Genomic DNA, 11,641 nt, shown 5'->3' with positions numbered 1-11,641 from the left:
TGTTTTGCATTTGACTAAAAATATCAGCCTGCATGTTTTGGGTATTTTAGATGCTATAAAACGTTTTTCTGATGTCAGTTAGGAAACAAAAAAATGGTGTCGGTTGTCCTGTAAACATGTTTATTTCTTTAGTTCAATGCAGAATGAATTATTTTTTTCAAGAAAACGGTGGCACAGAGAAGGAAATCATGTTCATGTTTATATTTCTGAAGTAATATTTATATTCAAATTTCCCCATTATGGGACTATTAAATGCTTTCTGATTCTGATATTACTATTATAGAAATATATAAAGTAATCATATCCGGGGCAGTAGGTTCTCACAGTGAGAATCACTGCCAGCTTATTATTATCGGACCTGTGCAGCAAGCCATCAAAGTGTATTCAAATTCTATGAAATGCTGATGTTTTCTGACAAGATTAATCATATAGACTTCCCGCAGGGTGTTCTCAACTTTGCCATTGAGACCAGATAAGAGAAGCTCCCCCGCCTGCATTTCACATTACGTGAGTGACGTGCGTGGTCTTGAAAATAACATTTGCGTCTCAAATCAAGTCAACGATGAGAAGAACAGAGTGGAGGCCATCGGTCGTGGTGGCCCTCGCTCCCTTTCCTGGACGACAGCTGTCAGACAGTCAGAAGATATTTGTTTCAAACATCACTGTCGGCGCACATGTTCCGTTTAATTGATTTATCTGCAGCATTCTGCGCCCATCCTTTAGAACATAGGTGTCAAAGTCAAGGCCCTGGGGCCAAATATGGCCCGCCCCCTCATTTTATTCGGCCCGTGAAAGCAAATCAAGCATGTCAAGTGTCATGATGCTTGCTATAGTCTGAACCACAATTTCAAATTGTCGTATGTAAACCACAATAGCAGTCATTATTTTTGACTTCTCATTAAAAAAACTAGTCATTCTTCACTCTGTATGTAATATGTGGAGGGGATTAAATATTCTAATGGCTTCCCTAAATTCATAATGGCCCTCGAGAGGAAACCATAACCACAATGTGGCCCACGGTAAAAATGAGTTTGACACCCTTGCTTAAGAAAGTCTTAACTTGTCAGGGGGAGTTTCACAAGGAGGAATTGATTAGTTTAGATGGAGTTCATACAGCAAATATATTGCCCAAAACATTCAACACCTAATAGAAAAGGAAGGGGAAAAGGGACATTTTGTGTAGTGTCCTTTTTTATTAACATTCAAGGGTACTTTTTCAGAGTAATCAGATCACACTTGTAAGCAAAGCTTTGGTAACAGGTTTTTTGACACCTCAATGACATTTCTAGGCAATTAGGTTTTTAAATGTAAATATAGAATTGGTTACAATGATTTCAATTAGTGTGCCACGAGAGCTCTAACTGTGCTTATCAGATTTCATTTAATTCGTTAGAAAATGTGTGAGTAACACATAATGTATCTTTGTCTATCTGCGTGGGCAATCTATGGTACAATACAATACATATTGATTTACGTGGCATTTTAACAACAGCTAAAGCTGTAACAAAGCGCTTGACATGGAAAACTATCATATAAAGGAAATAAAGCAGTCACAAAGATAGTAGAAAGCACTAGTGAGTGAAACCAAGATCAAGTTGAAGACTCGAATGCCAAAGAATACACGTAAGTTTTGAGATGTGTTTTAAAGATGGGCACGAATGGGGCTTGTGGTGACTGAAAGAACAATAAATGACCGATTATTATATTGCAAAAGTATGAAATTGATATATGTATCCTCAATTTATGACCAATTTGTTTTGCTCGTGTGCAAGTGTAATATTTTGTAAAATAGAAACGAGAACTACCTATCCCATAGTGCCTCGCGACAAATCCCCTCCGTCACCGATTGGTGCAGCTCTCGTAGCGTCAAAGGCGGCCATGAGGCGGTGCTGAGAAGTATTCCGAGTGAGAGCAGCAGAACTCAAATGAACCTTCCATTCCGAGCAGTCTTCAGTGCGCGCAGTGCCGCCCAGGAAAAGTCACCACCCCGCTTCAGCTCGACGCCACTTCGGGTGAATGAAGCGTTCCGTCCATGCGGAGACTAGCTCTGGTTCTTCTGCCCTGTGCTCTCGCCGTACTGGTGCACTTGTGGTTGGCCAAGCAACGGTGCTCCACGCCGCTGGAAGACAACGACAAACACTCGGGTACTTTAACGCTCGACCGTGGTCTTCACCCTCTTCAACACGGCAAGTTTTTGGATACAGTCGCGCTTTTGATGAACTTTACTCTTTTCGACTCGCTTTGTCGTTTATTGTTGTTATTGTCATTAGTGGTGGTTTGCATTACTAAAAAGACACACGGAGTTTACGCTTATTGTATTTGCGTAAGCTTACATCGTAGCGCGTGTTTTAGTTGCAATTTGCGAAAATGTGACAGCTGAGCGATGGTGGGGCGTTTGGTTCTATGTGGTATACGCGAACTCATCTCTTATTCGGTCGCTTTCTGTCAAATCACTCCAATAATTCATATTATTTCTGCAAATTCTGACTGACAAATTCTAGTTTCTCTTGAGGCAAATTGTTCGTGCTGGCATGTTTTTTTTTGTCCAATGCAGATGGGGCGGTACCGTCCTATGAAGTTCTGGTGGGAGTTTTATCAGCCAGACAGCATTCCAAATTGCGACAAGCCATAAGGGACACCTGGCTGGGCTATTTGCACCAGCACCCTCACTTCAAGCAGAGGTCAGTAAGGTCCAGCTCCATCTTGTGTTTTATCTTAAAGTGAAAACAAACACAAGCAGCTAGCAAAAAAAAATATTTTCTTTACATGACCACTTGGCAAAGTTGTTCACGTGCGACACCTCTCTGAAACCAAGATTATAAACGCAGCTTGATGACAAACCCTTAGTAACCATGGTAACTGGGAGTGGACCGATTGGCAAGTTTTTGGAAAATACAGTAAAGTCTCGTTATATCGATATTCAAGGGAGTCCGAAAAAATATCGATATAACCGGGACTATCGATATATCCGACCCTGTTTGCATGTAATTTTCTCAGTGCGTGCATAGAAATAGTATCGATATAACCGGGACTATCGATATATCCGATATCGATATAACGAGACTTTACTGTAGTTGGAAATATGTTTCTTTATAGAGTGGCGGTGAAGTTTATCGTGGGTAAACATGGGTGTCCCATCGCAAAGGAGGACCGAGAAGATCCTTACTCCTGTTCCCCACTCAACATCACCGAGCCAGGTAAGTCCTATCAACACAAATTTGTCACACCAGCTGAAAAAGGCACGTCACAACAACATCCGTGACACTCTGACGAAGGCGGAAGTATACGCCGAAACATGTCAGGTAATTGAATACCTAAAAAACACTCTGCAAGAAAATACAGTGAGACCTCAACATACGAACTTAATTGGTTCCCAGACATAGTGTGTAAGGCGAAAAGTGTGTATCTCAAAAAAAAAATCCCATAGGAAACCATTAAAATGGGAATAATCCGTTCCCGGGTTTCCATAAAATATACTTTTCAACTAAATAAGCCTTAAAAGTACACACAACATACCTTATTCTATGTATAATAAACGTGCTATTGTATTGTAATGAAAGAAATACACTGCATTGTATCATAAAGTCACTTTATTTACATTTGTGATGGTCATTTATGGCTTGATGGAATGGCGTTGAAGGTCGAAGGGAATTGCTGTTTGGAAAGAGAGGCGCATTACATGAGGACTGTAATTAAAGAAATAAACTGTGCTGTAAAATAAAGTTGTATTTACCTTTTTGATGGTCGTTGATGGCTTATGGAAGGAGAGTCACCTTCCATAAGGTCTGTTGGTAATTTAACCTCTGGTGCTATTCGGTCATGTGCTTCCGCCGAAGATCACGCCGCCAGCCGTGGTGGGTGTGTATTATGAAAATAGTGCTTATTATAAGGTTTAATTTTCATAAATTTGATGTTTGTAAGACGAAAAGTTTGTAAGATAAGATGTTTGTAAGTTGAGGTCTCACTGTAATGTGTTTTAAATTAGATATCAAGTAGACAGGATGAACTTAATGCAACTACAAATTTGTAGTTTTAAATGCATCGGTGCTGAGGGAGTAATCTATTACTTGCACATCTTATTGTCAGTATTGAACGGTGACTTATGCTAGAAAGAAGCGGAATGAATGTGTGTTCTGAATAGAAGGAAAAACATCTTTTATTCCACCTCACAGCTCAAGGTCACTTTTACTTTTCCTCTCCCTAGCAGTAGTGAAAGAATGAAATTCACAGTATATGTCACTGCTTAGGCTGCTTCTGTGACGTACAACGTGAAGCATTAGAACACATTGTGTGAAATCATTGAACAAGCTCAGCATCAGTTGGAAAATAATTGTTTATGTCTTTCAGCTTAAGTCAGGCACGCCACTGCTTGGCTTTATGAAAACATGATTATCGCTAATAAGAATAGACTTTGTCGGCCTCGTTGGCTGGGGCGGTAATGTCTCATTTGGACACACCTTTTCCCTAACTGTGTTAATATTTGTAAGCGCCATCGGATTCTATGCTTTGCTGGTTAGACGCGCAAGCCTAAAGGACATTGCTCGGTTTGTAAACTCACTTGAAAACACAGATCTGTAAGCAGCCTCATAAAAGCTGATTGAAGCTATCTGTTTGTACGCCATTAATCACAATGCTTTTTGTCATATAACCCTACGATTTGCACGGGTTGGACTGCTAAGGGAAGAGACACAGCGGCAAGAACATTTTATGGCTTTTGATCCACTTAGTGTCAAGATAATGTTTGTGGAGTCCAAACATTCAGGAAACTTGCAAATTATTATTCCTATTAGTATTGTATTTTTTATACAAAGCATCTAATCTAATGCAATGACCTGCTCCGACTATCAGAAACATCCAAAGCCGGTTAAAAATAATCATTACCATATATCATTTGATTGATTGGCCAGGAAACGCACCCGATCTGAACCCCATTGAGAATTTATGGGTTTTTTTCCCCGGCGAAAGCTGTAAAACATCAACAGCTATGCTGCTGATGTGTTGAAGGCCGCCGTCCACCCTCAGCTAACACCCCAGCTGTGTTTCAGGCTGATTTCCACGCTTCACGTATTGCTGGAGTCATTCATGCCAGAGTGATGTGGTAAAATGTTTTGCACTTGGTGGGGGGGGGAGAGACTGGAAATCAAAGCAGAACAAACCACACAGATCTAGAAATGAAATGGCCACAATCAACAAAAATGGCCACAATCAACAAAACACAATCTCAGAATCAGAATCAGAAAGCCTTTAATATTCCCTCAATGGAGAAATTTGCAATCTACAGCAGCAAAATTGCAAGGGTTGGGCGGGAGGTGAAAAAAAATAAGAACTAAGTATTATATGCATAACAGAAATAAAATAAATCAACAAAATAGTAGAACGGAAAGGGATTTAAAAATGGTTAGGAGCTACTGTAGAGGCAGCCGCACAAGGGGTGCTTTCAAAACAGCTGCAGTTGTTAAAAAAAAAAGCACTTCACATAATAGTCAACACAAAGCAAAATAATAAACACAACAGGAACATAAAAACATGGACAGTTGTGCAATCTCAATGACTTTCCCCATGTAATCTGATGTTTTGAGTACAAGACAAACACTTTATTACATGAAGCAGTTCTAGGTGAAAAATGAAAGGATGAAAGCCTCCTTTTCACCAGTGGATCAGAGACTTCATGGTGGAATGTGCACGCCTGCTACTAATCTACACCCTTAATAAAGAATGAAAAGGTTGTGATAATATCGATTATTAACACTGTGACTGTCACACAATTCTAATAAGACTTGCATTTTTCCTCATGTAATGTCAAACATGAAAAACTAATCAGTCACTGTGGGTAGGGAAACTGTTTTCAGTCTCTTGACTGCTAATTTGGCTACCGCCAAGTTCATTATTCCTTTTTGTCATGTATTTTCTTTCCTCGAATCTTTGTTTGTTGACAAAATTTACCACCTATGGCACATTTAAAATTTGGACTAACACTGTACGGATGTCAAAACAACACTTTTACAGGACCTGCAGGGGCAATTCAATGATTTTAACATCAGCTAGCACAATCTTGGTTTGAGGCTTGTTATTATATTTTTCCCTTTCAGCATCTTATTCTGGTATAAACTCCCTCACCACCCTAAATATCCCCAAAGTCTCTCAGACATCAAAACAGGCTGGCTAAAATAATTGCTTCACCCCAAACTCACTTATCCAAATTATACGCCTGCTGTAAGATTGGGAAGGTCACCTTGCTCACTACCATCACCAGGCACTACTGTCAGGTAACGTTAGACCGGCCCAAAAAACACTTATCCAAAAATACAAAAATGTATTCTCCATGCCATAATCGCAAATTCTAAATACGTGTTTCCCCCCCTTTTGTTTTTGGTCTCTGATCCCACCCAATGATGTATTTCTATCACTATTTTCTCATTAATAATACACTGTAAAGCTATCTATGGGAATTTTAATTAGCACCGGATGCTATCCCTGCAAGCCTGCGATAAACTGCGGGTTAATATTATACAGAATGACTTGTGGAAGTGTGAAACAACAGCCTTTGGAATAATTCGGCGACTCTTGCGCAAGTTGATTTATTTTTGTTTTGTTTTTATTTTAGACATAACGGGCTAAACATTATTGAATACATGAGTACATAGTCATCATCGTTTGCATCTTATATTACTCATAACAAACTAAAGTAGGGGTCATAGCTGCTTTGGGTAGAAGGCACAATCCTAATTGGTTTTGGGCATAGTAAATGTTTTGAAGATACAGTGATACCTCAGTTTGCGAACGTTTTAGTTTACGAACTTTTCGCCTTACGAACATTAAATTTGCGATAATATAATCCTGGTTTTCGGCAAACGTTCATCACCCCTTCCTTGAGTGCATCCGTGGTTTGTTATCAATGATACTTTTGCTATTATGGGACCGAAAAAGACCCCACCACAGGCTAGTGTTAAGCCGAAGAGGACACAAAACAAAATTACGGTCGAGCAGAAGAGGCATATCGAGAAACACGAACGAGGTCTGCGTTTGTGTGACTTAGCATCCCACTACCAGAATGCTAAATCGACCATTGCTACGTGTGGCTAAGGGTGTTTCTGTGTTGTCTAAGCAACTGTCTCAGGCAATAGAAGAGGTTGAAAAACTTCTGTGGATTGGGATTAACAAAAACAGCTAGCAGGGGACATTGTGAGTGAGGGTATTATCACCTAGAAAGCACGGCAACTTCACTCTGATATCATCGAGGCAACCTGGAAGTTCATCATCCATTGACAACTACCATCAGAAAGGTAAATAAAACGACTTTATTATAAAGTACAGTTTATTTCTTCAATTACAATACAATAGCACATTTATTATACATAAAATAAGGTATCTTTTGTGTAGTTTTAAGGCTTATTTAGTAGAAAATTGTGTTTTATGGGGACCTGGGAATAGATTATTCTAATTTTTAATGGTTTCTTATGGGAAATAAATGTTTAGTAAACGAACTTTTCGCCTTACACACCAATTACATTCGTAAGTATCGCTGTAGGTGATCACAAACCAAAATCAGGCTGAATCAATATTTCAGAGAAATATTTCTTAGAAATAATTGACCACAGTACCTTGCTGCCATTGCAGCTTTTCTTCAATCCTCGATAAACAAATTTTTTTGTTTGTTTGTTTTTGGATGCTGGGATGAACGTCAACTGACCCGCAGATAGTGTGTATATAAAAGAAATGGATGGCAGTAGTTATTCCTCGATTGACTTGGTGGGACACGCAAAAACTCTGCAATCCTTTTCACAATTGTTTTCAGGTCTGGTCTGTTGAAACGAAATTTGGTCATCTTGACACATTCCTGCTCAGGCCAATTATGGATCCCATCACACTGTTTGTGATGTTTGCTGCTCGTTTTGATAACTTTAAATTGCTTTCTGCAGAAGAGTCATAAAAGTCTCGTTCCGACGATTGCCGTTGGTTCAAACTGTTAACTGCAAAATGTCAAGGCACTCTTCTGTCATTGTGCCCCCCGCCTGACCACCCACGGCTTTTCTTGGAAATCACGTGTCTCGAAAATAAAAAGAAGCATTTCTCATGATCTGTATCTATATTTTAAAGATGTGATTCCTTTGTGTGGATCCTGAACTCATTCACTACCATTCCTGAATTTATGCAGGACTTGAAAATATGATGTAGAGCGCCATTCCGGAATTTGTTCTGTTTTTTTTCTTGTTTGGGTGCTGATAAAGCGCTGTCCATGGCTTCTGGCATTATTTTTTCCCTTCCACATGGGGCAGCATTTCCCTTTTTTCATGTTAGCGCTTTGTTCCAGCTTCAGCTGTTGTTCAAGCGCTATATAAACCAATATATATGTATTGCATTGTATTTTGGACAGTCGCCCTCATTTCATCCTTATAACTCTAGACCCATATAAATTAGGAATTACCTTTTTTAATGAAAGAGGAGAGTCTTAGGTTTCTAATGCATAAACATTTATTATGTAGTCCTAAAAGTCAATATTCTGTGGGTCCTGGAATTCAAGTGACAATGACAAAAACCCTGGCACTGGAGTGGGTGGAAGTTTACTTCAAAATTAAGCTAATCATAATTTCGATGATTGAACGTTTTCTTTATCTTATTCTTATTACTATTCTTATTCATATAATTTTCAGCATCATTCCACTAAACATTGTCACTTGTTTTTAGTTTTTTTTCATATACAGTAACATTGTGACGTTAGCTTTTATGGACTTCGATTGATTTTCATTCATTTCTTTCTTTTTTGATTCAAAAGTGATTGAATCCGGTCTGTTATTATGCTAACGCACACATACACACACACCTGGGCTTTTTTTTAATTCAGTACTGATGTACATTTGCGCAACTCAACATTAGCCCGCTTATCATTAATAGCCTCAATCTTTTAATTGATCTCCGGTATTTCATTCAATAGAGTCCAAGATGGTGCCCGAGTAGGCAGCCGTCAGCAAGTGCTCTCATGAGCCTTGCTTTATTTGTGTTGTTTTTGTGTTGTCTTTTGTCACTGGGTTGTTGGGTGTCGTGTGGAACAGATACGGATTGTTTTTCAGCATTTTTGGCCATGACATTCATCAAGGAGGAGACTGTGCTGAGCGGTTGCGCCTTTTCGGTAACACGAATATGCCAGTACTGTTTTGAATGAGTGGAAGGTCGATGCCATTTGACTGTCATTGCTGGACAGCTCTGGGGCCATTGTGCTTTTTTTGCGCCTGTAATGGGCAGCATCTTCACAGCCCCGCTTTGTTCAGCGGAAAGGTCAGTGCTGTTGGACAGTCTGCGGCTGGATGGATGCATGGCTTGAGGAGCCCGCGATAAGAAGAAAGCGTCAGCGCAGAGCGCCGATGCGTATGTGGAACTGTCGCGGCTTGGAATTGAAGCGGATTTATGTGGGGCAGGAGATGTGAGACAATCTCTTTTGTCAATGGATTCTACAGCTATGTGTTTGCTTTCAACATTTAGCTTGTAGTCGACGTGCACGTTCCATCATGACGTCCCTGATCCACTGGTGAAAAGTCGCTTTGATCCTCTCCTCTTTCATCTAGAACTGCGTCATGTAACAAAGAGGGTACATAAAGTGCTTAAGAATGAATGACTCTCTGTGTCTTTGCGTTGTCATATTATTTGTTATTTAGTTTTTTTTTTGTTCTCTTGACTTCAAGACGGCGCCGCGTGAGTGGCTGCCTTTTCAGCATCTCCTGTATTTTGTTTTTCTACTTTCATTCCTTTCATAACTTTTCTGCTGTGAAATGCAAATTTCTCCACTGTGAGACTAATAAAGGTAAATCCAAATCCAAATAAAGGTAAATCCAATGTGACTCTTTTACAATTCAGTATTAACTACCCCGCACTCACACAAATTTTAAGTCCAGTTTTTTGACGGTGAAATCACTTTTCAATGGCCCATCTCTCTTCTCCAATCACTTGGTCTTTCCTTTAAAAAATGAATTTAAAAAAAGGAAGGTCAGCATGCTGGCATTGTAATAGCGCTCACGTAGTGTTTTCTGTGCCCTCTGACTCAGAGGCAGGACAGGATGCGGAGAGAGAAATCGTGATGGTGTCCGACCCCAGGGCGCTGGTTCCCTCTGATGTGTCCGCTGTCGCCCTGGATTTTAAGGTGCTCCACCCGGTGGTGATCACTCGGCTGGGGGTGTTTCCCCGAAGCACTCAGCCTGTCCTGAAAAGCAATGTGACTGTTAAGCTCCTGCAGCTGGATCAGGAGGTAGCTACTTTTTCTGCTTCATTTTTCAAGCAGGTGGGAATACTCAAAGACCTCCAAATGAGCAGCTTTGTCTTTTTTTTTTTTTTTTTTTTGCAGGAGGCGATAGTAACCGCTCGCTTCAGCGCCATCAGCACAGGCTCCCTCGTTAGTGGAATATGGTACAAACCTGTGGAGCAGTTCATCTTACCCAAGGTAGGTGCGTTTTTAACTCATTCACTGCCAGACAACGTGTCCACTCCAGTGCCAGGGTTTTTGTCATTTTCACTCAAATTGCAGGACCCACACAATATTGAATTTTTGGACATAAACATTCAATTTAGCATAAGAAACCTTTTTCTTTTGTCAGAAAAAAAGGAGTTAATTACTAAATTATATGTGTGTGGAGTTATCTGAGCTTGAAAGGGGGGCGGCTGTACAAAATACAACACAATACATACATATTGATTTATATAAGGCATTAACAACAGCTGAAGCTGTAACAAAGCGCTAACATGGACAAAAGGAAAATGCTGCCCCCTCGTTGAAGACAAAAACATTGCCACAGGTCTGACCAGCGCTTTATTGGCACCCCACGCAAGATAATAACAAAACCCGAACAAATTCGGGAATGGCGCTCCACGTCATGCTTTTCAATTGTCGAATAAATTCGGGGATGGCAGTGAGTGAGTTAAAATTGTCGAAAACCAATGTTGTTTTTCGTCCAGGGTTTCGAAGGGACGCTCGTGTGGGAGAGTTCCGAGTTAGACGGACTGACCACAGTCAACTCATCTTGCGTGCAGCTCAATGATGGAGGGGGCGTACTTAAATTCTCATCTGTATGTAAAACGAGTCGATGTAAGGTTCAAGCTTAAGAAGTCAGCTCATGTCCAGCTTGTTGTTGTTGAAACCGCAGATTGCAGAAGGCGTACTGCCCCATAGAAGTGCTCTTGGTTTTCCTGGTTTGGCTGGAGGTTTCACCTTTACCATTTACGGTTGGTCCCAGTTGTCACCAAGAAATTCTGGGGTTTTCTTCAGCTAGTTACCATATTTTCATGTGTATAAGGCGCACCCAAAAGCCTTGATTTTCTTCAAAGGATGACCCTGGATGAGCCTCATACGTAGGTGTGCCTTATATGTGAAGTCATACGGGTCTCACAACTACTGTCAGGAGCCACCAACTCCATTTCCCTACTGTAGAAGAAGTAGTGTGTAACTCCAGCCTCTACGTTCACTTTATAATGTGGTGTGCCTTATATTTGGGCACATTTTATATATAATATTTGGACAACTTTTGTCATTCATTGAAGGTGCGCCTTATAGTCCGGTGCGCCTAATATATGGAAAAGGTTTGAAAATACACCATTGGGGGTGCGTCTTATACTCCAGTGCGCCTTATACACTGGAAAATACGGTACTTTGATGGAA

General features: G+C 40.3%; 1 protein-coding gene across 7 annotated transcripts in view; it reads left to right on the top strand.

The window, feature by feature from the left end:
• Nucleotides 1–1,879: 1,879 nt before the first annotated feature.
• b3galnt2 (beta-1,3-N-acetylgalactosaminyltransferase 2) overlaps nucleotides 1,880–11,641 on the top strand; it is a 23,231-nt gene continuing 13,469 nt past the window's right edge. For 6 of the 7 annotated variants that reach the window (XM_089011405.1, XM_089011404.1, XM_089011401.1 and 3 more), the window contains exons 1-7: nucleotides 1,880–2,186; nucleotides 2,555–2,681; nucleotides 3,097–3,197; nucleotides 10,038–10,237; nucleotides 10,334–10,429; nucleotides 10,942–11,052; nucleotides 11,130–11,208. In XM_089011405.1, the coding sequence (XP_088867531.1) occupies nucleotides 2,033–2,186; nucleotides 2,555–2,681; nucleotides 3,097–3,197; nucleotides 10,038–10,237; nucleotides 10,334–10,429; nucleotides 10,942–11,052; nucleotides 11,130–11,208 (868 nt within the window). In that variant the 5' untranslated portion in view covers nucleotides 1,880–2,032. The remainder of the gene's footprint in view (nucleotides 2,187–2,554; nucleotides 2,682–3,096; nucleotides 3,198–10,037; nucleotides 10,238–10,333; nucleotides 10,430–10,941; nucleotides 11,053–11,129; nucleotides 11,209–11,641) is intronic. The other variant, XM_089011408.1, reaches the window with a different exon arrangement.

This window comes from Hippocampus bargibanti, linkage group LG13, assembly GCF_051943395.1.
Source record: "Hippocampus bargibanti isolate YZ-2025 linkage group LG13, ASM5194339v1, whole genome shotgun sequence".
Taxonomy (NCBI): domain Eukaryota; kingdom Metazoa; phylum Chordata; class Actinopteri; order Syngnathiformes; family Syngnathidae; genus Hippocampus; species Hippocampus bargibanti.
Note: the sequence above shows the minus strand (reverse complement) of the source record. Positions and strands in the feature narration are given on the sequence as shown.